The sequence below is a fragment of the Molothrus ater genome, chromosome 8, assembly GCF_012460135.2.
Source record: "Molothrus ater isolate BHLD 08-10-18 breed brown headed cowbird chromosome 8, BPBGC_Mater_1.1, whole genome shotgun sequence".
In the NCBI taxonomy this organism is placed as follows: domain Eukaryota; kingdom Metazoa; phylum Chordata; class Aves; order Passeriformes; family Icteridae; genus Molothrus; species Molothrus ater.
In genome coordinates this window covers 1,130,496-1,153,763 of record NC_050485.2, presented here as the reverse complement: position 1 = coordinate 1,153,763, position 23,268 = coordinate 1,130,496, and the positions used below count along the sequence as shown (strand labels likewise).

The following is a 23,268-nucleotide window of genomic DNA, read 5'->3' as shown; positions in this document are numbered from 1 at the left end:
CTCATCTCACATTGCTGCTGAAAGAAATTTATATTAGAAATGGTGGAACTTTTTCCCTGAGCAAGAATAATGTCTTCAATATTGTGCAAAAATTGACTATTATAATGAAATACAAAAGATTTGTTCCCTTTCAGGTGGCTGTTATGCTTCTTAGTTTTGAAGATCAGGTCTCTGAAGGATTGCACTTTTTAAAAATTCTGTTCACTTTTCAGAAACGATGTTCTAATAATAATCTAAAAACTAAATTGATTAGGTAGTCATTGAGTGTGATTTATCATTTTAACAGTGAGGTATTGTCTTATGAAAAAAGTTTTAATGCTGCATTAATATGTCACAAGAATGATCTAGAAGAAAGGAAACATTTCAGAAAGGGTATTTTCATGTTAAATAAACTTTGCAAGGCAAAAGAACTCTACTGCAGTTTTTATATAAATTGAATTCACAGTCCTAAAACTATAAGATGATATGTCTCAGCAAGCCAAGAAATTACAGCACTTGTCCAGAATTGTAAGTGAAAAGCTGTGTAAACCTTGAATTTGTGGGTGTGCTGCAAACTAAAGACTTGATACTGTAATGAGAGGAAAGTAATTACATTTAAACTAATTGAGCAATACTTAGCTAGTCAATGAAAGAAATGTCTAAGTCAACTCTTAAAAGAGCAGATCCAGAAATACAGAAGAAGACTTGTGATGTTTATGTTGTGGTCGTTTATTCACATTTCTTGCAAAGGCTCATATAGTACTTCCCACTTGGCTTGAGAAGCTTTTTGACTTAATCTGTGTTTAACCAGATTGTGACACTGGAAAATGATGGCATCATTGGTAACATGGGATTCATCTCAGAGGAGTGGCTGCCCGTGAGAAGCTCCCAGTAGCACAAAGTCCTGATGCTTGAGCATCCAGCCCTTGCTGGACATATGAAGTTAATTTTTTCCCATTATGAAATGGGAAAAAATTAAGTATTTAAGTCCTGCATGTGAGAAATTATTTGTTGTTGGGAAATCTGGTACTGCACAGGCTGATTTTCTTAGGCTTGTTTTGCTAATGGGGCCTTCCTAGGTGAAATCTAAACCACAAGGTTATCCTCTGGGAGCAGTTTCAGTGCTGGGTGCTCACCTCTGTTCCTGTCTGCCAAATGTTGTTTTCTTCTTTGACACACAGCTGGAGAGACAAAGAGAGTCTTGTGCAGAGGGAGTGGGACACAGGAACTGAGCTCTGTTCTGTGACTTGGGGATGTTGGAATGCCTTTCTCCTCCTGGGCAGGAGAGGGGGGCTGCTGTGCTGCCCATGCCCCAGAGCATCTCGGGCTGCCCAGGACATGCTGACCACGTGTGCTGCTCTGCCATACCTGCTCTTCCTTCTGCTTGGTGCCTTTAGGAGTCCCCAGCCTCCTTCCTTCATTTAGCATTCCTGCTCTGTAACTTACCTTTCATCCATGTTCTCTTCCTCCTTAGTCTCTTCTCTACAAGTGTTTTTCCCCTCAGTTTTTTCCTCTGATATGATTTGGATGCAAGGTCTGATGCCAGTCTCTTATTCTCGAGAGCATGTGGAGAATCTGGGAGGGCTGGAGGAAATTTGTTTTTTAGGCAGTGTCTGGTGAGAGTGAAGAAGCTGCTGCTGTGTATGTGTGTATGCTGCTGCATCAGTGTGCAGCCTCTCCTCCCCAGGCTCAGCAGGAGGAGCAGCACAGGGGCTCTTTGCAGACACTCCTCAGCACTGGCCAGCGTTTGCCAGGACTGTAAATCATCAGGTGAGGGGTAAGAAATGTGCCTGCTGGTGGTGAATAGGCTTTGGTGGCATGCAGACAGAAGAAATAGAAGAGCTTGCAGACTGCAAACCATCAGGCCTCCAAAGACTTTAATGTGGCAATTAAAGAGAATTGCTTTAATTCTGTACAATTTTGCTTTAATTCTGTGTAAAATAGCCAAGCTTAGCACTGAGTGAGTAATTGGAAGAATAGTATGTGATTGCTTCAATACCAAGGCTTATAATTAGTAGGGAGGAATAACTTACTTTCTTTAAGAAGAGTTTTAAAAACCAATTTAGAGAAAATTGCTTTTTCACATTGAGTTTCTGACACAGAGTTAAAGCTAAGAAGTATTCTCAGTTGGACAAAACAAACAGGGAAGAGCTGGGGATACTGTTTCTGCTCCTTCACCTTATCCTGTCAGAGCAGTCCCCCAGGACCATGGATCCTGAGTTTTCTTCTCTCTGACCATTACTCTGTAGTGTTTTGTGCTTTATATTTATTGTTACTTTTTCAACTTCACATGAGATCAAAGGAAGCAAATCTTAATTCAGTTGTTCCAAAAAGCCTGCAAATAGTGTATTTTCTCCAGAAAATGCTGCTCAGGCATTATTAACACGGGGAGAACGCTTTCCTTAGCCTTTAACCTGAAAGTGCTTGAACCCGTGTTTTCTCTGAACAAAAAACCCATCAAGTAAGGAAGAATCAACAGCCCTCTTCAAAGATCTGATGTGAGACGTTTTAGCCTAACCTATTAATTTGTCAAAATTAGGAACAGGTGAAAGTAGGGGTTTTGTAATGGAAAATGTTACACAAGTCAGTGCCAAGTAAGCCAGGTTTTTTTCAGCCTTAATTTCTCACCTGCAATTTTTTCTTTATTAAGTTTCTCCAAACTTTACTGATTTGAAGTTCTGTGTGGACAGGGGATGGAGGAGAGATCTATGAAAATAATGCCATGTGAGATAGTACTTACAAACAGGCTTTGTTTTTAGTGTTGTGTGTCTGACACAGGGGTAAGGCTGAGTTCTGACCAGTTTGAAGGGCTTCCATGTGACTGAGCCTCTAATAGGGCATTCAGTTTAGGAAAATGGAAATTATGTATTGACACTTCTGACTTTCTGCAAAAAAATTGTAATGAAATGCCTTATTTCAGACCAGTATACTTCAGCTGGATTTTTTCATGGGACTTGAACACCTTATTTCTTACCTATTTAGAGATCAAGAAAACAGCCTTTACCAACTTTACTGCTACATAAAAAATGCACTTTGGGGAGACCTGGAAGTCATTGACTCAAACTGTAAAAGTTGGGTCAGTTCAACTATAAAAGTTTAAAGCTGACTTATAATTTAAATTGGAGGTTTAAACCACTGTTAACAGACAGTAGTCTCTTAAGGTAATAAATGTACCAGGCAATGCAGTCCCATACTGATCTCAGTCCTGGAGCTGTTTGCAATGTCTTCAGCAAAACAGAATTGTTGTGGTCCATGGATTTTGAAATTACTTGTGTTAATAAGGATGTTAATTTTGGTGTGTGTGTGTGTTTGTTTTAATAAAAACAACTGTTACAGTGTCTGTTGACTGGAAAATGTCAGAAGTTTTTTTCCCTTTGCTGATTTGCATGCACAAGCTGATGGAAGGTACTTCCTTAGTGAAAAATTCAGATCTGGTTCATCCCTTAACAATCCCTTGTTTGGTGTCCACAAATTAGCAACCATTTATAGCTCTTGAGTGGATATGTGAATTTGGGACCAAGAACTTAGAAGTGTTTCCATAAAATGAACATTGTGCAGTTTGTAGGTGCTGGTTACAGTTTATTCCATTTTATGGCTACTGTTCTGTATTTACAGTACGTTGGGTCAAACTCTCAGGCTGGTCACTGTGCTGTGGAGGGGATGCAAAATCCTCTGAAGCATCAGGAGGAATGGGACTGTGGGACATGGTGCCTGTCAGTACTGTTGGTCAGGATGCAGCTTGAGAAGAATCCAGCTGTGCACACCTTTGCCCCCGAGATTTGCTGCTGTGGGTTTGTGTGGCACATGCCTGCTGTGCAGTATAAACAGTCTCATCAGAGTGCTGCCCTTTCCTCATCTTCCCAAAGCATTTGCTATGTAAAACACAAGCTAATCCTTAGCTTGTTTCCTGTTTATTTTATCAAACTCCTTTGCTGTTTGTTTTTTGAATTGAGTTTAACAGTGGTAAGAATTAAATGGTGTTCTGCATTGATGTGCCACCAGGGAAGATGAATAAAATTTCTAATCTAAATGGAATCTATGTAAGGATAATGTCTAATTTTAATAGGAATGTTAAAAGGAAGAAATCAAGTTCTGTATTTGCAGCATTTCTTGACAGATACTGATGCTGTAAATTATACAGTTGTTCTTCCTCTGTATGGATTTTGTAGTACTCACAGCAATTTATAGGTCTAGAGTGCAGCTGCTGGAAGTCATTTATTCTCAGTTCTGTATTAAATCTATCACATATAATGCATTAACATTCAGTTCAGAGCTCAAGGTCTTAATGGCTGCTTCTTTCTTGCTCTGAGTTTCTGTTCTGGAAGTGTTTGCAAGGTATGCAGAAAACAAAATTAAAAAACTTAAATTGATATACAGAAAAAAAAGGGGGATTGTCCATGATAAATACTTGAAACCAGCTCATTTTGCAGTTTCAGCTGAGCAGTGAAAACAAACCCTGCTGCTAACATTGCTGAAATTGGTAATGCTAATAAGCTTGTTTTGATGGATTAGCACTTCAGTGCTGTTTGCTTGAGTGACGCTCGTTCCCCACGTCAGTCGGACGTGTCTGCGAGTTGGAGACACTTCAAATTCCCTGCTCTTTGGGATGGGTGTGTCGCAGACATGGTTTTATGAAAATCCTTTTCTTGGGATTTTTTCTTCGTGAGAAGCTGAGAGGCCTCAGGAACAAAATGTAACCAATGGTTATCTGCTGCTGTGGAATGCAACAGGTGGGTCTGGGATTGGCCCATCTTGGATGTTTCAATTAATGGCCAATCCCAGCCCAGTTAGCTTGGACTCTCTGTCCGAGACACAAACCTTTATTATTCATTCCTTTCTATTCTTAGCTTAGCTAGCCTTCTGAGATGAAACTTTTCCTTCTATTCTTTTTAGTGTAGTTTTAATGTAATGTATATCATAAGATAATAAATCAAGCCTTCTGAACATGGAGTCAACATTCTTGTCTCTTCCCTCACCTGAAAACCCCTGTGAACACCATCACAGTGGGTGCATCTTGGGCTGCAGGAGGCTGCCACTGAGTCACTTGATTCAGCTTGCTTTAGTTGTGGGGTTTTTTAATTAGAAAAAACAAAAGTACATTATTTAAATATTTGAGAAGTATTTATAATTAATATTAAAAAGAGTTTACCTGGAGTTTGACAGAAGAACGGGGCAAAGGCCATGAAGATTTATTGAATATATAATCTGTGAGGAAGGAGCAGGTAGAACAGACTGCCTTATATGAGTCCTGTACCTCTTTATTGTTGGTGATTTCCCATCTTTCATAATAAGATAATAAATCTAGGAAAACTGAACTGTGTTCTGCTTGAAATGAAGAGAAACTTGTACCTGGGGGAACTTTAGCTGATACTGGAGAAGAGTTCCTGAACTCTTGTGGCAGGTGTAATATGTTTTGGCATGATCACTTATATAAAAAGATGACTCAAACAGGCTAAATGTGAAAGAGTTGTTTGTTGTCTGTTAAACTGTATCAGTGAAATTGGTTGTGGACCCTGTATGAAGTGATCTGCCAGCAGTAATAATTTACTTAGGCTGTTTGTAAGTAGCCTACTACCACTAAGGCAGAGAATGAAACAAGTTTTCAATCCAATAAACATCCCCAAATCCCTTCTAATTTTAAAACCTCAGAAAAGAAGCAAGTAAAATAGTCACATATGGTATTATGACAGTTTAATAAAACCATGGGAAAAAAAATGGTTGTCATTCTGCTGCATTTTTCAGTGAGTCATCTTCCATTGAAAAGAGTCCAGGCCAGAACATTTCCTGAAAGCTTTAACAGCTTAGTTAAAGCTTCCAGATGTGATAGACCTTCTGGAGGTTCCTACCCTCTGAGCCCTCTCCTTGATGAATGCTTCCTGCTCTAGCTCTAGGCAAGCTCACTGGTGACAAATGGGACTGTAGCTGTACTAGTGAAAACCTTTGCGAGCTATATATCAATTCTTACAGGGAAAAAATTGCTTTGCTACCTTCCCAAATCAGCTACTTCATCTAGGAGATAACAGCAGGGTGTTGGAGTGCAGGGCCAGGTCCTGAAGTAGCAGATAGAGAAGTGACAGCAAGGATTGCTCCATCATCAATAAATGGGCTGGGAGTTCCTGGAGCACGGGGGACTCAGAATATTGTGCAGTAGTTACAATCTGATGCAACCAAATCATGCAGTTTCAAAAGAAACTGCATCCTTCCCTGTCTGAACAACAAATTCCTGGAAAACATCAGTAAATTGCAAGAGCAGGGGTGTAATCCAGTCATGGCTTTGTATGAGGTAACTTTGCTGCTCTGTGGTATTTATTATATATCACTCCTGTATGATGAATTGCAAAGGTATTTATACAGAGAGTACAAAGGGATTTATACAGAGAGTACAAAGGGATTTATACAGAGAGCGAGTTCTGCTGGGAACCTCAGTCCTGGGAGTCCCTTCCCTGCCTGCTCTCAGCTATGGTTTCATTAAGACTGCTGAGTTGCCTAGAGACAGAGGCTATTACTGAAGGCTTAGGCTTATGGTAACATTGATATGCATTTGTTATGCATGTAACACTTGATATTTTGTGTATTTATCCATGTGATGCAAACTGTCTACAGTTCTGGCCATACAGAGTCTGTATCTTGTGTGTGTATGTGGTGTTTCTGTGCCCTGTATGTGGTGTAGTATAGTGATACCATGAGACACTTAAGAACTGCTGATGTTTTCTCAGTTCAGAAAAAATGAGTTTAGAGACCAGGTAAGACTTTATTATTAAAAAGTTAGCTTGGAATTCCTCACAGTCAAGCACGTACTACGATCATGCTTGGTAAGGATAGGTTGAGTGGTGTTAACTTGCTGTGAATGCACATAAGGGAGCCTTTGGTCAGTGCAGCACAGCTCTATCATCTAGTGGTGTTTCATTTGTGCTAATGAAGCCTTTATCCTGCCAGGTATTTTTCCCAGTGTTTATTTGTGTCTCCTTTTTGTGTGGTTACAGTCACTCGTGTACATCATCAGTTCAGATGTATTTGAAAGCCTTGTGTGGAAGAAAGGAGCCACCAGGTCATGCTGTTTGCAACTTGGCAAATTGAGTGTTTTGTAGAGCAGGCAGGGCCAGGTTTATAATGGAGCTGATAGCAGGTGATCCCTGCTGATGGTAAATGCTTATGTGAAAAGGTCCTGTGGGATGCAGCCAGGGCTGGCTGCTCCCTGAGGCAGGGCTTCAGCAGCTGGACATGGGCAGCAGCTGGGTGTGCCAGCTGGGGCAGCCAGGCCCAGCCACAGCCAGCTCCTCAGGGAGGTTTGGGGTGATGAGGCAGCCCCCAGGACAAGCTGGGAGGTCAGGCTGTGGCTCAGGTGAGAGCCCTGGGTGTCTCAGAGGTGCCCTGGGGATGGGGCTGGCTGGAGCTCAGGAGGCCAGACTGGCAGGGGCAGCTGTGCCTGAGCTGGAGCCTGGCACCCCTGTAGCATGGCTTGGAGAGTGACTGAAGATCCAGGAGCCTGGCACCCCTGTGGCATGGCTTGGAGAGTGAATGAAGATCCAGGAGCCTGGCACCCCTGTGGCATGGCTTGGAGGGGCACTGGAGGTCCCAGGAGCCTGGCACCCCTGTGGCATGGCTTGGAGAGTGACTGCAGATCCAGGAGCCTGGCACCCCTGTGGCATGGCTTGGAGAGGGACTGGAGGTCCCAGGAGCCTGGCACCCCTGTGGCATGGCTTGGAGAGGGACTGGAGGTCCCAGGAGCCTGGCACCCCTGTGGCATGGCTTGGAGAGGGACTGAACATCCAGGAGCCTGGCACCCCTGTGGCATGGCTTGGAGAGGGACTGAAGGTCCCAGGAGCCTGGCACCCCTGTGGCATGGCTTGGAGGGGCACTGGAGGTCCCAGGAGCCTGGCACCCCTGTGGCATGGCTTGGAGGGGCACTGGAGGTCCCAGGAGCCTGGCACCCCTGTGGCATGGCTTGGAGAGGCACTGAAGGTCCCAGGCTGTGTGGAAGTGGGGCTGCAGGGCCCGGGCTGGCTGTGGGTGCAGCTCCCAGCTGAGGCTGGGCAGAGCCCTGAGGGCTGGGAGCTCTCACACTGTGTAAAGCAGCGTTCCCTCGGCAGAACTGGCAGAGCTGAGGGACATCTACTGTCAGTGTCACCCCCAGGTGTTTTTCACTTGCTTTTGTTGGTGAGATACTTCCTTCCACTGGAAAGGGCGACACATACTTATGAAATTTATCATCTGGAGCCTTGCCCAGATGAACAGTGCATTAATGCACTTGGAAGAATTTGAGCTTCATTATGGTCTTTGAATCAGCAGCTATGCACAATTTGGCAGTCACTCTGACTGAAAGCTGAATGCTAAAGCCCAGGTTTAAGCTGTGATGAAAAACGAATGCTTTTGTCCCTTATTTCTATAGTAGCGTGAAATTGTGGAGTTGGTATGCCTGTGTTTTTCCTGGCTACAGAACTAGGTTCAGTAACATCCCTCTCTGCAGAGACAGGCTGGGTACTGCAGTGCACAGTGAAGCTGCAGCTGGTGCAGAATCCAGCAGGGTGATTTGTACCCATGGTGATCCCAGCCCCCGTGAGCTGTGCTGATGGGAATGCTCCGTGAGCAGGAGCTGCCTTCCCAGTGTATTGAGCTGTCAAACCTTAGATGTATTATTTGGGATAAAGAACAATTCTTTTTCTCTTTTTTTTCTCATTATTGAGTAGTTCAGTCAAAGCTTAATAATGAAGATAGTTTTCAAGTTCTTAAAAGTCTTCTTGTCCATTCACTGGGTTTAGCTGGAGCAATCCACAGCTGGAAATTGCTGATTATCCATTCATTTTCCATTCTGGTCATGGATGACCAGACATAAGGAAGACACAGAAATATGTCCTGGAAGGACTGGGACAGCAGCCTGGGGAAATGTCTATTGTGGGCCTCTTGGATTGGCAGTGCTTGGAAATGGGATTATCTTTAATGTCAGCTGGTCTCACGTGACATAACTGATGTAGTGTGGAAAAACATATAGTTTATGTCTGTATAGTATAGACATAGTCCACTAGTCTAAAAAGAAGTTGGAATAAGATGAAAGTGCTAAACCATGAAGAAAAAATAAAATAGCCTGAAGTGGAGTAAAGTAGTTGGGTGAACTGCAGATACTGGTAGAGACTAACTTCCTCCTTCAAAGAACTAGTTCATTATTCTGATAATCCACATGTGCAGAGCTTTGATAGCAAATTCACTCAATCTTAGGGGGGTTTTTGGTCCATTTATGCAAAAGCTCAGACTAAGATTATCAGTTGTTTCTTCTTTTTATCATGAAAATATCAAGGCATAATTGTTTCCTCAATATGGAAAGGAATAATGGTTCTACAGCTTCTTTGGGGGCTCTCCAAGTTCACAGCTAAACAACAAAGTAGTGATGAATTTCAGGGGTCTGAGCATTTTTTTTTTTAATTTAACATGTTACTGAACAAAACTGGGGCTCTTTGTAGGAGAATTTATCAATGCCATGACTCTGAATCTCTCTACGGTATTGTGTGAAACGAAAACATTAATTTACTGAACCTTTCCAGACATTGTTACTGACTGCTGGCTTTGTGCTACTGGTTTACCAGTTTTGGTTTTCTTATGATCATCTCACTCCTGGTTAGACGGGGCTGTTTTAGAGGGAAAAAGTAATTTTTAAAGGCTTTTGGGTTTGATTGTTTGCATATGATGTGGCAAAGTAAGAAATGGTTAATAATAGAAGCCAGTTAGGCTGAAGTGCTGCATTGACTTTCCATCATATCTCTGTCTGTGGCTTCCTTGTAGCACAGGAGAAAAGAGGGCAGTCTGCTGTCTTGTAATAATTGCAGGAAAGATAAATTCACTAATTAGAACCAGAGTCAGTGTTTAAATAACATTTCTTTTCTGAGCAAGTCCAGCGCACTGGACAAATTGCAGCTGCTTTTCTGCGGTTGGAGATGCAGTAGCATTTGGATTTGAACACAGTGGGCAATAAAATCATTCTTGCACAGTGGTGATTCATTTATATATTTGCGTATTAAAAATTTAAAAATACACGATGTGTTAATACACTAAAGAAAACACAGTTTTCTGATTCAGATGATCAGTTGGTTAAACTGTTGTCTGCTCCTGCTTAAGACTACATCTCTTTCATTTTGTTTGCTTTTGGTTTTTTTTTTTGTTACTTATATCCCTGAGATTTCTAAGTTAGCCTGAGGAAGTAAGATGCAATCCTGTGTCCTATGCATATCTTGGAGTAAATGAGATTTTAAAAATACAGGACCGCTTCATTTAATATCAAATGCTCTACAGCCATAGACTTAAAAACTCCATGCAGTGAGAAGTGGATACTGTGATACGTTTGTAAATAATGCATATAGAGCCTGATGCAATGCAAAGGAAAATAATTAGACTTCAGATTGCCTGTGGGCAGGCTGTGAGAAGTTTTGTATGCATTTACTTGTTCATTCTTCATTGTGCCTCTTCTCATCATTTGAATCTGGTGCCACAGGCTCAGATGTGCTATTTTCTCTTTTTTATTTTCCCCCTGAATTTAGCTGTCTCCTTCACCAAGCCATTTCACAAATATCTATTAGTTTTCTCTTCAAAGGGACATGATGCAGAAGAAGCAGGGGAAAATGTCTGTAGTAAACCAGGATGAGGCAGGAGGCTCTGTACAGCCCGATGTTGACTCTGTGGTTGTTCCAAAGTCTGTAACTTTCAGCTGTCCAAATAACAGTGCCCATGATTGATTCCTGGAACCAGTTCAGTTGGACTGGGAGTTCTGGGTGTCCCTTGTTTCTGTTGGTGGGAGGCTGTAGGGTTTCAAGGAGGTCTGGGTGGAGAAGGGAGGAACAAGATGGCTGTGGTAAGATCCCAGAGTGCTTTGACAGCAGGGTCAGAGGGGAAGCAGCCCCCTCAGGCACCTCAAGGTGGCTTCTCTCAAGCAGGTTTTTTATTTCCACACCTTCCATGCTTCCCCTTTCTTGGGAGTGCAGGATTGGTATCCCTGACCAATCCTTTCTGCAGTGTGCTCAAGACAGAGGCTGCTGGGGCAGGGAAACAAACACGGGGAATTTGTCCAGATGCAACAATTACAGAGTGCCTTAACTCTGTGTGCACCTCTGTCCTTCTCCATTGCCACCGAGGAAAGACATGGCTAGGAGGAAAGACAGCTAATTTCCAGGGCAGTTTTCTCGGAGGAAAACTGCTTAAAAACAAACAAATCACAGTTCGTGGTGCTGGTTGTAAGACACACTAAAAATGGTGGTTGTTTTACACACACTTTGTTCATTTCTCATGAGGTAATGACGATTCAGTTGTAACTATCGGTACAGTCTGTTTTCACAAACTTTGATGAATTTAACTTGATGTTTCCTTAAGCACAGTAGAGATAGAAATGAAAAAATGTTTATACGTGTCAGTTTTGGAGTGCTTTTGGAAATAAACAGCATGTTCTTTTGCTGGCAGGATTTGAAATCTAGCAATCAGAGAGATGAAATTGCTGCAGCACGTGTATCCCTGAAGGAAAATTCTGCATTCCTACATTCAATATGTTCAGCTTGTTTGGAACATTCAGATGTTGCATCCCTTACAGCCAGCAAGGATTCAATTTGCAATGAAATACAGAATGCTCTCAATGTAATTTCTAATGCTTCCCAAGGAGTTGGAAATAAAGTGGAGCAACCTGCATCTCGCACAGCTACTCTTGGAAGTGCACTTGATGAGCTTGAGGTACGTAAACGTGTGAGATTACAGTATTTTTGGGAAAAGTTTTTAAATTTTTAATAACTATTGGTATCATAAATGATGAGCCTAAAGGCATTAAAGATTGTTGCTCTGCTTAGTCCTGGTCTAAATAGTATCACTTGAAATGATTTCATTGAGATGGTTCATTGAAATGAAATTTTCTTCAGAGGAGTTTGGAATTAAGGCTTCATGTGTGTTCAGTGTTTGGCTCCCTTCGAACAGAGGGCAGAGTCAGCTCCAGTTGTGTCCCTGCTGCTGGAGGCAGACACATCCTGCAGGAAGTGGGCAGAACCCAGGAGTTCAGTGTGCCCAGAAGTGATTCTCAGCTGACAATGCCCACTGCTGCCTTGGCTGCATTTGAGCTGCTGCCATGCAAGCTGAGTCCTTGTCTCCAGAATGTGTCAGTGGGATCATTGTGTAATTTGTATAATCAAGCAATTCAGAAACCTCATTATATTTGCTGCTTATCATGAAATAAAGTGACATAGCTAATATGCTTTCACCACCTCTGCATTTCTGCTTCCATTACTGAAGCAAAAATCTGGGGGAAGGCAGCACTTTCTCTATTCCTGACCTCATCTGAAGCTTTTCTATGGAATTTTTCCTTTTTCTCGTGGCTGCTCTGGCTCTCACCAGTGTGATTTTCCATTGTCCTGCCACAAATGGTGAAAGATCTCCTGTAGGTGAGGCTACACTCCATGATCTTCATGGGCTGTAACTGATGTAGGCCCAGATCAACACAAGGAATGTATGTTTCTAAACACATTTGCAAATATGGGTGCCTTTGATTGTGAATTCTTGGACTTAGCAGATCTCAGCATCCCAGTGCTAAGATTGTGATACATTTTCAGGAAAACTGATGTTAGGACTGATGGTAGTAGATTTTTATCTAAAATTTTCAAAGGAAGATTAAAGAAATACATTGAAATATGACACAGATTTTGTAGTGGCAGTTTATTGATCAAAAAAGGCCTCTCTGACATGCTCAAAGTCAAAGCAGACAGGTTTTTCCCCACAGAGGAGCAGGCTACAATTGCACATTATGGCTTTTGAAATTACAGTTCCTAATCTATATTCCTAATAAATGGAAGTAAAAAGAAACATGTGAGTGTAATATGTAACATGTTACAGTGTAGCTGTGAATGACAAATGAGATTTCTTATATGAGACCCTGGATTTAACTAGATTGCTTAAAAATTAAAAAAAAAAGAAATGTCAGAAGGAGTGCATTTTATTACTGCAGATGAGTTAATCTTGACTCTGTGTAAGCAGTACTATTTAAAAATCCAGTAACATTTGTTATTGTTCTAAAATTTGAAATTTTTGATAATCACAAAATGGGGGAAAAAGTATTTTGAATTGAATTTGTTTTTACTTGGAAATGTAAGAACATAGAAGTCTGATGGTTGTAAAAAGCTGTTTGTTTATCAAGTTGTAAATATATTTTTACCTGGGTAGCACAAATGGGAATTGAAGCTGTGTGAGTTAGATAAAGCACAATTTATAGAGCATTTAACTTCAGAAATGATTTTATGAGTTAGATGGTTATACTTCTCTCGCTTTACAGAAAGTTCTATTGGCTAAGGACCTGAAATAACCTTTGCTCTATCTTCTTCTTGCAAATACAGTGCCATGAAATAGATTGATGCAGTAAATAGTCTGGTGGGAACAAATCTCATTAAATGTTTATAGTGTGGAAATGTATCTCAGAGCTTACCCAACAATCTAGTATCTAGATGTTTTGCAATATCATTCTTCCTTTGCCAGTGCTGGCACTGTGAAAGTTATTAGAGATTTATAGGTGAGGAAACCACCAGTAAAATTAGAGCAGCTAACTCTTAAATCAGTAGATTCTCAACAATTTCTCTTAAAGGCTCTCTATAGCTACTGTGTCATTTGTAAATAAACACAAAATTGTAACTTTAAAATTTGATTGCATATTAAGATCTGTGAAAAGAGCATATTGGGTGCAGGTTATCTAATGCCTTTCCTGGTCTTTCATCTTGTGAGTGCAAAGAGGTTTCTCACAAAATGATGCAGGTCCTGCATGCTGAGTCTCTGTGGGTGTGTTCAGCTGCTCTGTGGTCCTTGGGTGACCGTGGCCATCCAGCTGAGCAGTTACAGTGAGATGCCAAAAGGCTGTAAGTCACTCCAGAGCTTCACCAAACACAACCAAGTTTCTGCATACCCATGGGCCCTCTTTTTTCCTGGATCAGACCAGAGAGGGAGAAAACAGGGATCTAATCACTCCTCTTAAATGCTCCCTTATGCTTGAGCTGCTTCAGAGTAGCTGACCACTGTTCAGCCTGTTAAATCAAACCCACCAGAGACTGCTTCTTGTGTGTCTGGTGTCTTCTCATTGTGTCTTCTCTTTCCTGTGTAGATGTACTGATTATGAATAAGTAATGAAATTATTTTGAGAATTTTATCTGTAGGGCAGAGTCTGAAATCATGTTTTCCTGGCTGTTACTGCCTAGATCATTTTTAATTCAGAGATGAACCATAGCAGCTTTTTGGCCAGTGCTATTTGTCCATGTTGGTGTGAACTTTCTCCTAATTGTCTCCCAAAGGAGGACATTTCTGTTTTGGGTCAGCTGAGATTTGAAGGCAGTAATTTTTCCAGCTGATTGTATAATTGGCTGTGGCCACCACGTGTGTCTTAGTCTTCCCCAGACAATGAAGCTGTTTTTTCTGCAGCAGCACTTCAGTGTTCTGCCTGCCAGGTGTGTTTTGCATTACGATGGACACTGCATGTGCAGCTTGGCATTGAGGGGCTGCTTGAGATACAGGAGCTTGCAGGAAGCTGCTGCTGCAGTGAAGGGTGGCCCTGTGGCACAGCTTGAGCAGATGTGAGGGACCCCAGAGCACCTTGGTGTTAAGGGCTCTAACAGGAATGAGGGAGGCAGAGTTTCGAATCTCTCACACAAGCTTGTGACTCAAGTCTCCTTGCCTCACTGTTTAAGCTTTTATCTTATGGTGTTCTAATATAACACTTTCATTTCTAGCTTAAGCTAGATAGTCCCTGAAATCGTCTTGTTAAATCTAAACTGAAAAAAATAATTCAAATTCTCCAGTTTGCAATTAGTCTGGCACTTAGTGGATAAGTGCAGATAAGTTCTGATTTACCTAGATTCCCTATCATGGTATCTGGCATAGTTTTCTTGTTTAATATTTCTTCTGAAAGCTTGGAACCACCTATGCATGTGATGTAAGAGGTGAATAGGTGTATGTGGAATCCAGGTTTGGAGATAAGGATTATAATGACATAGTTTCAGATGTTCAGTTATATTAACAATTACTGGTGTAAATTTCTTCAAATGCTGAAGCTCAAATATACTTACTTTGCCATTTTATGAAAATCTCATAGTCTCCTTTTGTCTCTCTTTAGAATATTTGCTTGCCACACAAATGTAATTAATTTTATCAAGCCAAAAGAGTTGTCTGCTTTTGTTTGCCCTACCTACTGAAAAGCAAAAGGACACTTATATCTATGTCCTTTGAAAAAATAATCGTTAAATGAAAGCTGCAGTTTTTATCTTCGCTCATATTAAGCCTGTTAAAAGTGGCAGCAGTGACTTTCTGCCACAGTGTGGGATTGATTAGACTAAAAATCAGCAGAACTAGACTCCTTGTGTAATCTGACTCAGCCTTCTCAGCTGTGAGCTAGCACTGCTGGCTCTGAGTTCAATCCAGAGGTTCTCTAAAAGACTAAAGTTTAGAGGCATCGAACCCCTCTTTGAAACAAAGCTTAAGCTCTGGTCTGAGACTCTGAATGGCAGAGAGAGCCTGGGTTTATCTGCAAATGACCTCTGTGTGTACCCCACTAGGGAAAAGAGAATCTCCCATGGTCAAAAGTATTTTGGATGCTTCCAGTGGAAAGGACCAGCTGCATATCTGGGAAGCATAATGTCACTGCAGTTCCTGCAAGTACAAAATAAAGCAGCAGCTTCATTGAACTGACTTTTCTTACCTGTGCTCCTTGTTTCTTCCAGAATTTAATAGTCCTGGATCCTCTGGTGGTGAACGAGGAGAAGGTGAGGCCGTCCCTGGAGCAGCGGCTGGAGGCGATCATCAGCGGGGCGGCGCTGCTGGCCGACTCCTCGTGCACGCGGGACTCGCACCGCGAGCGCATCATCGCCGAGTGCAGCGCCATCCGCCAGGCCCTGCAGGAGCTGCTGGACGAGTACCTGCGCTCCGTGAGTAACCAACATGGGGGAATGGAGTAACCAACACGGGGGAGCCGAGTAATGAACGCGGGGGAGCCGAGTAATGAACATGGGGGAGCGGAGTAACGAACACGGGGGAACTGAGTAATGAACACGGGGGAACTGAGTAACAGACATGGGGGAGCTGAGTAATGAACACGGGGGAGCCGAGTAACGAAGACGGGGGAACTGAGTAATGAACACGGAGGAGCTGAGTAATGGACACGGGGGAGCCGAGTAATGAACATGGGGGAGCTGAGTAATGAACACGGGGGAACTGAGTAACAGACATGGGGGAGCTGAGTAATGAACACAGGGGAGCCGAGTAACGAAGACGGGGGAACTGAGTAATGAACACGGAGGAGCTGAGTAACGGACACGGGGGAGCCGAGTAATGAACATGGAGGAGCTGAGTAATGAACACGGGGGAGCCGAGTAACGAACATGGGGGAGCTGAGTAATGAACACGGGGGAGCCGAGTAACGAACATGGGGGAGCTGAGTAATGAACACAGGGTAACGGAGTAATGAACACGGGGGCACTGAGTAACAGACACAGGGCACTGAGAAACACACACGGGGGAGCTTGAGTAACGAACACGGGGGAACTGAGTAACGAACATGGGGGAGCCGAGTAATGAACATGGGGGAACTGAGTAACGAACACGGGGGAGCCGAGTAACGAACACGGGGGAGCGGAGTAACAAACATGGGGAAACTGAGTAATGAACGCGGGGGCACTGAGTAACAGACATGGGGGAGCTGAGTAATGAACGTGGAGGAAACAGACATGGGGAGCTGAGTAATGAACGTGGGGGTACTGAGTAACACACACAGGAGAACTGAGTAACATACACGAGGGAACTGAGTAACGAATGTGCGGGAACTGAGTAATGCATGTGGGGGGGCTGAGTAATGAATGCGGAAGAACTGAGTAACGACCGCGGGGGCATTGAGTAACAAATGTGGGGGAACTGAGTAATGAACACAGGGGTACTGAGTAATGAACGCGGGGTACTGAGTAACAAACTGGGGCACTGAGTAATGAACACTGGGTACTAAGTAATGAACTGGGGCACTGAGTAAGGAATGTGGGAGAACTGAGTGACCTTAAACACAGGGGACTGAGTAAGAGACACAGAGCAACTGAGTAACAAACGTGGGGCCACTGAGTAACAAACATGAGGCCACTGAGTAACAAACATGAGGCCACTGAGTAACACAGGGCCCAGCTCGGGCCTGCCTCAGCGCCTCCTGCTCTGGGAGCTTAGCATTTAATGAAGCATTAAAGTGCAGTTTAACCTGCATTTCACAAAATTATCTTTAAAAGGTTGAAAGGGACATTTTTCTCCAGAAATCTAAGCAAAAACTAAATGCACATCCCCAGCATGAGTATGAATTGTATTAATTGTGTTGTGTATATAAAGTCTGTGGAAAATGCCATACCACAGATGAAATGTACATTTAGGTTATTTTATGCTTGTTATGAACTGTCACTGATTCAGAACAGACAATCTTTCATATGCCAGAAACAGGATTTTTTTGGTAATACCACTTCCTAGACTAGAATTTGGAAATGTAATCTCTGCTCCTGTAGAATGCAATAATTTAATTAATAATTTCTTAAGAGGTAAGCAGTCTGTTAGTGTTGTTTTTGAGTAGGATGTTGTCACCAGAAGAGGAGAAGAGCACCAATTTACAAGTGTTAAAATGACTAAATTGCTATATTGGGAAGACAGGAGTGTTGGGAAAATCCAAAAATCTCATTGTCTGACATGCTTGTAGCTGTGAATTAGAAAAGGAACATAGTTTGCGTTTTAAAAGTGATTTTTCTTTTAGATTTGAAGAATGGGTTTGACACTTGTTACATCTGGCAGGTAAATGTTGAAACAGTGGAGACTCAATACTGTTAATATGGGTACACAATGTTAATCTCATGCTTTTCATCTGTAAACATTATCTGTAGGCATAATGTTCTTTTCTAAATATACCTCAGGATGATTCACTGAGCATATTGAGGGAACAATTGTGTGATACAGATATTTGTTCCCTTTTTGGGAACCTGAAATTCCTTTTTGTTCCGTAAGTCATAGCAGTTAACACAATCGAAAGCTGTCTAATGAGACTGTTTACTTTGTCTTATTCTATTGCCCTTAGGATAATGTAGTGTAGGGACTAAAATAATTATGCATGTCAGATTTCTTTTTCATCTGACAGATATTGTACTTTTTGATATTTCTCTTTGTTTATTAGAAGTTCACAGATGCTTTATTAAAGTTAAATTGTGTTTCAGGCCTTACACCATTGAAAGGTGCTATGAAAGTTTTAATCAAAATGCTGTTGGATGCAGCCTTAATTCTTGAACCTGTCTAGAAGTGCTTTACACATGGGTTAGATAGTGAGATTTCTTCAGCTCTGGTTAGCTTGGAATGTAAATCTTTGGTACATTGTTGTAGCAGATTTCTCTTGCAATGTCTGTTCTAGGGTGGGTCAGGGTTTGCTGTTAAGTGGCTGAAACTTTATACAGGAAAGCATCCACCTTTAATGGTTGGACTTAATGATCTTGAAGGGCTTTCCCAACATAAATGACACTCTGATGCTATCCAGAGCACGTGGCAGGATGCAGATGTGGTGAACAGCATCCCATATTAGTCCAAAAGATTTCTATGGGTTTGTCCCAAGAATGCTTTCCGATGAATCTCTGGTGTGAAACGACAAGATTTTAAGTCAAATGGTCTTAAATTTTTAGACTCTTGAAACAAAATTGTGATGGTCGTTTCTACTTCAGAAATAATCATGGTATTAGGGGTATATAATGTACAATAGGTGGAAAAGAATAATATATAACCCACCCCACTGACTTGAGAAAGTCAGAAAGCAGCTATTGAAATATGACAGTAAGGGAAAGTGCCATATAATTTGCTGCAGAACACAGTGAATACACAAGGTGGTGAAGACAAGGAAGCAGAAAAGAGAAAATACAAATGATTTAAAGGCATGAGGTTACATAACAGGAGGGAATGACAAGTTTTTAGTTTCTTTTAGAGCTCTTCTTATATGAATAGAAGCACTCTCACTGAGAACAGTTTATGGCTATTACTGAGACTGTGTTAAATAAGTTTTTCAATGAGAGGATTACCAGATGTCAGTTACTTTATTTCACAGCTCTAACTTGCTGAAGAAAAGATGATAGATCCAGGAAACAGTGCCGATTTATCAGTGTCTTTTTGGCTCTTCTATTAGTAGTTTCAACAAGGCAGGTCTGGGAATTGGATGAGCTGTAAAGATGATGACAGCCATTTGTAATCATAGCACAATTTAAGCACAATTTACTTTTCCTCTCCTTGGGAACACTGTTGTACTCCACAGGCAAGTGCTCTGTCTGTGGAATACTTCATGGGTGTTTGTGTGTCTGCCCTCCTGGCTTGTGCCTGTGCTGAGTGGGCTCCAGAGCCTCTGTGCCACAGCTTGTATGTGAGAATGGAAACTTCTCCTTGCCCACAATCCACACAGGGTGTGCTTTGCTCTGGCTTTGTGCTCCTGGTGTGTGGCTCCCAAGCTCGGCCTCCCTGCTGCCATTTCAGCCCTCTGCACTCCCTCACAAGCTGTGCTGCTCAGCTGCTCCAAAGGCTTTGTTTTCCTGGAGATCTCCTGGTTCTTGCTGGCACATTGGCTTGATCACTTGCCTTAAAGCTTCTTCCTGTCTGAGTGTTGCCAGTGGAGCTGCATTGCCCCAGAGACACCTCACCCAGGAAGTGCCCCCTCCACAGATCCTCCTCTGGCAGCTGCTTTGATGATGGCATCCAGCCTCTCTTTGGCTCTGGTGCTGGTGGTGGATGTGCCCTGCCTGGTAAATGTTGAGCTTAAACAGGGCCGTTGCCAAGGACTTGGGTTCCTGAATTCTGTGTAGGTTCTGCATTGTTCTTTTGAAGCTGGGCCTCAGTGCTTGAACATGAATGAGGGACTTGTCTTTACAAACTGTGGGTCTGCTGGTAGGTAAAACTAGCAGTGAGAGAGAAAAGAAACAATGGGAGGGATTCCACTGACTGATGAATGGAATGAGAGAGACTTGTCCTTACAAACTCTAGGTCTGCTGATAAATAAAACTGGATACTGAGAGATGAAAGAAACAATGGGAAGAACCATAAATTCCATAGGAATTCCATGGATTGAAACAAAGAAAGCAAAAGGGGAGGGTTATACATTAGAAGGGGGTCTCAGGTATGAGACATTTTGGGAAGTCTGTACCTCTGAAGTACCTCAGGCAATGGGGAAGAGAGACAGACATGTGGCCAGGAAATGAGGATAGAAAGGAGGCTGCGTCCTCCAAAATTTTGAGAGACACCAGGGCCTCTCCCTGTATTTGAATAAAGTTAAGGACTCCTCTGTCTCTTTTTTGGACATAAACCTCTGGTGTTTGTGGATTAATTTTCCTGACAAACTGTACAGGCACTTAGGATTTATTAGCACTAACATTTGAAAGAGGATAAGGAGTATAGCTTTTGTGGTTCCTAAATTTGTTTCTTTTATTTTCCTCAAATATTTAAAGTGTCTAATAAGCCTCAAGGGCATCAAAGATTAAGAGCTTCTTGGTGTCAGTGAGATACTTTTTTTTTTTTAAGAGTTTTTAATGCAAGCTTGGAGAAACATCTTTTCAGAAGATACTTGCTTTTACATGAGTGTCTGTTACTCACAGAGGTTTTATCACAGTGAATGGTACAATGCAAAGTGAAGCAAAATGCTCTCCACAAGAACCTAAACGTTTTTCTGTTCACAGAGTAATTCAGACACACAGTAAATTGCCAACACATTTATAATTCTTCTGAAAGGCAGCAGGTTTTTTTCTGAATTGTTCCAAAAATTCTTCAAAATTATTTATGTACTGTTGTTAACCTTTCTGAATTTTACTCATAGACACAGGTTGTTAGGAGATAGATTTGTGTTTTAGAACATCCAGTAACAGGAATTGCTACTGTGGGTTTGGATATCTTATCAATGGCAGAATCATACTGTCCTATGGACAATAATGGAATAATGTATCCACTGGAGCCATCACATTGTTCTGCTAATAGGCACTTGCTTTTTCCTAGTGACAAGCTCTTGTCTCTCATCCTTTGCAATGAAGAGTTGCTGACCTCAGTGGAGTGCAGCAATACGGGCTCCTTGTTCCATCAGTTGTGGTTTTACTCAGTCACAGTGAGGACATTCCCTTCCCTGGGGGGCACAAGGGATGATGGAGCTGTGCTGAGCCTGGGTGGAAGTGGCTGTTGTGAGCAGCACTCAGTGCTTGCAGCTGCTGCTGTGTCTGCCATCATTAAATAGGGAGGTGTGCCTGAACAATTATTTTGCATCCTCCTCTGGCTTTCAGTAAAGATCACTCCTGGATTGCTAGGGCAGGTCAGAAACACTGCTATGAGAGCTGCTTTCTGGAACTGAAATCCCCTTACTGTTTGAATGTTCCATGATATTTGAGCTTCATTAGTTTTAGCTGAATGTTTCTCACCTTATTATGGCTATAGGTTGGAGATACATATGTGTGTGTATATATATGTGAGTCAGTGTGTTTTTCTGATTTTTTAGTTCTGATTTCACTTCCTTCTTGTGTATTCTAAAAATGTTTGTTTCTTAACTGAGTTTTTGTGTCATGATTCCCTACGTGTTTGGGTCAGACATGGGTAATGTAGTCTGGATGTGCCTGTGGCTCTTGTGCCACAGGTGGTGGCAGCTGCTGTGTCCTGCTGTCCCACAGCTGTGCTGTGTGTGTGGCAGGGAGCAGAGCCAAACCAGCCCTTCTTCTCACACCAGCCGTGCTTCCATTAAAAAATGTGAGGAGAACAATGATACATTTTACCTTGAGGCAGATGAGGAAGGGAGCTGAAGTTGCCCACCTAGTGCACATTTATATTACTGCTAATCAAGCCCTGGCCATCCATCCAGCCTGAGCAGGAATGTTGTGTGCTCTGTGGCAGAGCTCAGGAATGGTCAGGTGTGCCCTGTATTGCATGTAGGGCATACCTGAACCTTGCTGGGAGTGCAGGTCCTGGAGCTTTATGAAACTGGCTTCCCTCAAGGCTCCCAAGCCTTGTCCTTCACCACCAGAGTGTGTCCACAGCTTCTGGGAATGAGACCTGTTTGGATCTGAGCACATCACTGAAGTGCAATGAGGGTGAGATGAGGAGCCAGGATCCCTGGAAGCAGAGGGGCAGCTGGGACAGGGAGGGAGCTGAGCTGGACTGGGTGAGCCCCTGAGGGAAAGGTGGGCAGTGCAGAGCCTGGATAGCCATGGAGAAGGTCCATTGTGGGAAGGGGGACACAGTGGGTAGCTGGCACTTGGGCTGCCTGTGTCCCTAGGTTTCAGACTCTGATCACTTACTGGAACGTGACCATTGCAAATTCAAACCAGAAAATGGGTAGAAAAACAGGAGGTTTTTTTATTGGTGGTGTAGTTCTGGGCCTTGCTCTTGGTCTCAGCTCTTAAATTTGGTTGCTGTGGAGCACTAATGCCTTGCTCTACCTCTGTATTGAGTAGTCTTCAAGAACAGCTTAAGGTCTGACCCACTGGATGTGGAGACTGTGATTGATAATGGTTTTTTGTGCTATTTTATCACTGTTCTTACTCTTGGAGAGTGGAGGGATGTAGAGATGCCTCAAGCATACTGATATCTCAGCTTGGCCTTACCTGTACTTCATGGTTCCCCCATGAAGAATTTTAACACTTTCCTGGTTGCCAGTGACACCTGAGGAGGTAAAAATAGGGACTGTTTGACTTGTGCTTTATGGTTACTTCCACTTTCTTTGACAGGTGTGCAACTTGCAAAGTTCTGTGTAGCTGCTCTCTGGAGAACTGACCCCAGACTTGGTAGACTCGACTACAGGGAGTTTGAGGAAATTCCTTGTTAAAGTCTTCAAGAACAGAATGGCTTCTGGTTATTCATGGAAGGGGTTGAAATAACTGACTTCTTGAAATCCTTGTTGTTAACTCTGTTTTTATTTCTGAGCAGATAAAAACCACTTTTATTTGTGCCTTTTTACAAAAAGAGTGGATTTGAATGTGCTTACTTTACTGTCCTCTTCATACTTAAACATCTTAAGAAAATTGGAGTTCCAGAGAAGTTTGAAATTGAGGTATGTCAAAATGTAAACTAGAAGAATTTCCATGTGTGGGTGGGAAGTGTCACTCAGTTCTTTTCTTATTCACGGCTGGGTTTTTTTTATGACTTTATTGAGTGTTATGTTTTTCAAAAAAGGATGTATTGCAGTAAAATTGGTATGCCTATAGGGTATATTATGCTGGCATTTATGCAAGAAAATATGTAGTTTTCATTATTTTGTTGTTCACATTGTCTGAGTAGTTGATTGAGTTGACT

At 42.3% G+C, this 23,268-nt stretch overlaps 1 protein-coding gene across 1 annotated transcript in view; it reads left to right on the top strand.

Moving 5' to 3' along the window:
* Positions 1–23,268, top strand: part of CTNNA3 (catenin alpha 3) — a 424,386-nt gene that overhangs the window by 67,410 nt on the left and 333,708 nt on the right. The window contains 2 exon segments of the mRNA XM_036385424.1: positions 11,419–11,682; positions 15,690–15,893. Coding sequence (XP_036241317.1) covers positions 11,419–11,682; positions 15,690–15,893 — 468 coding nt within the window.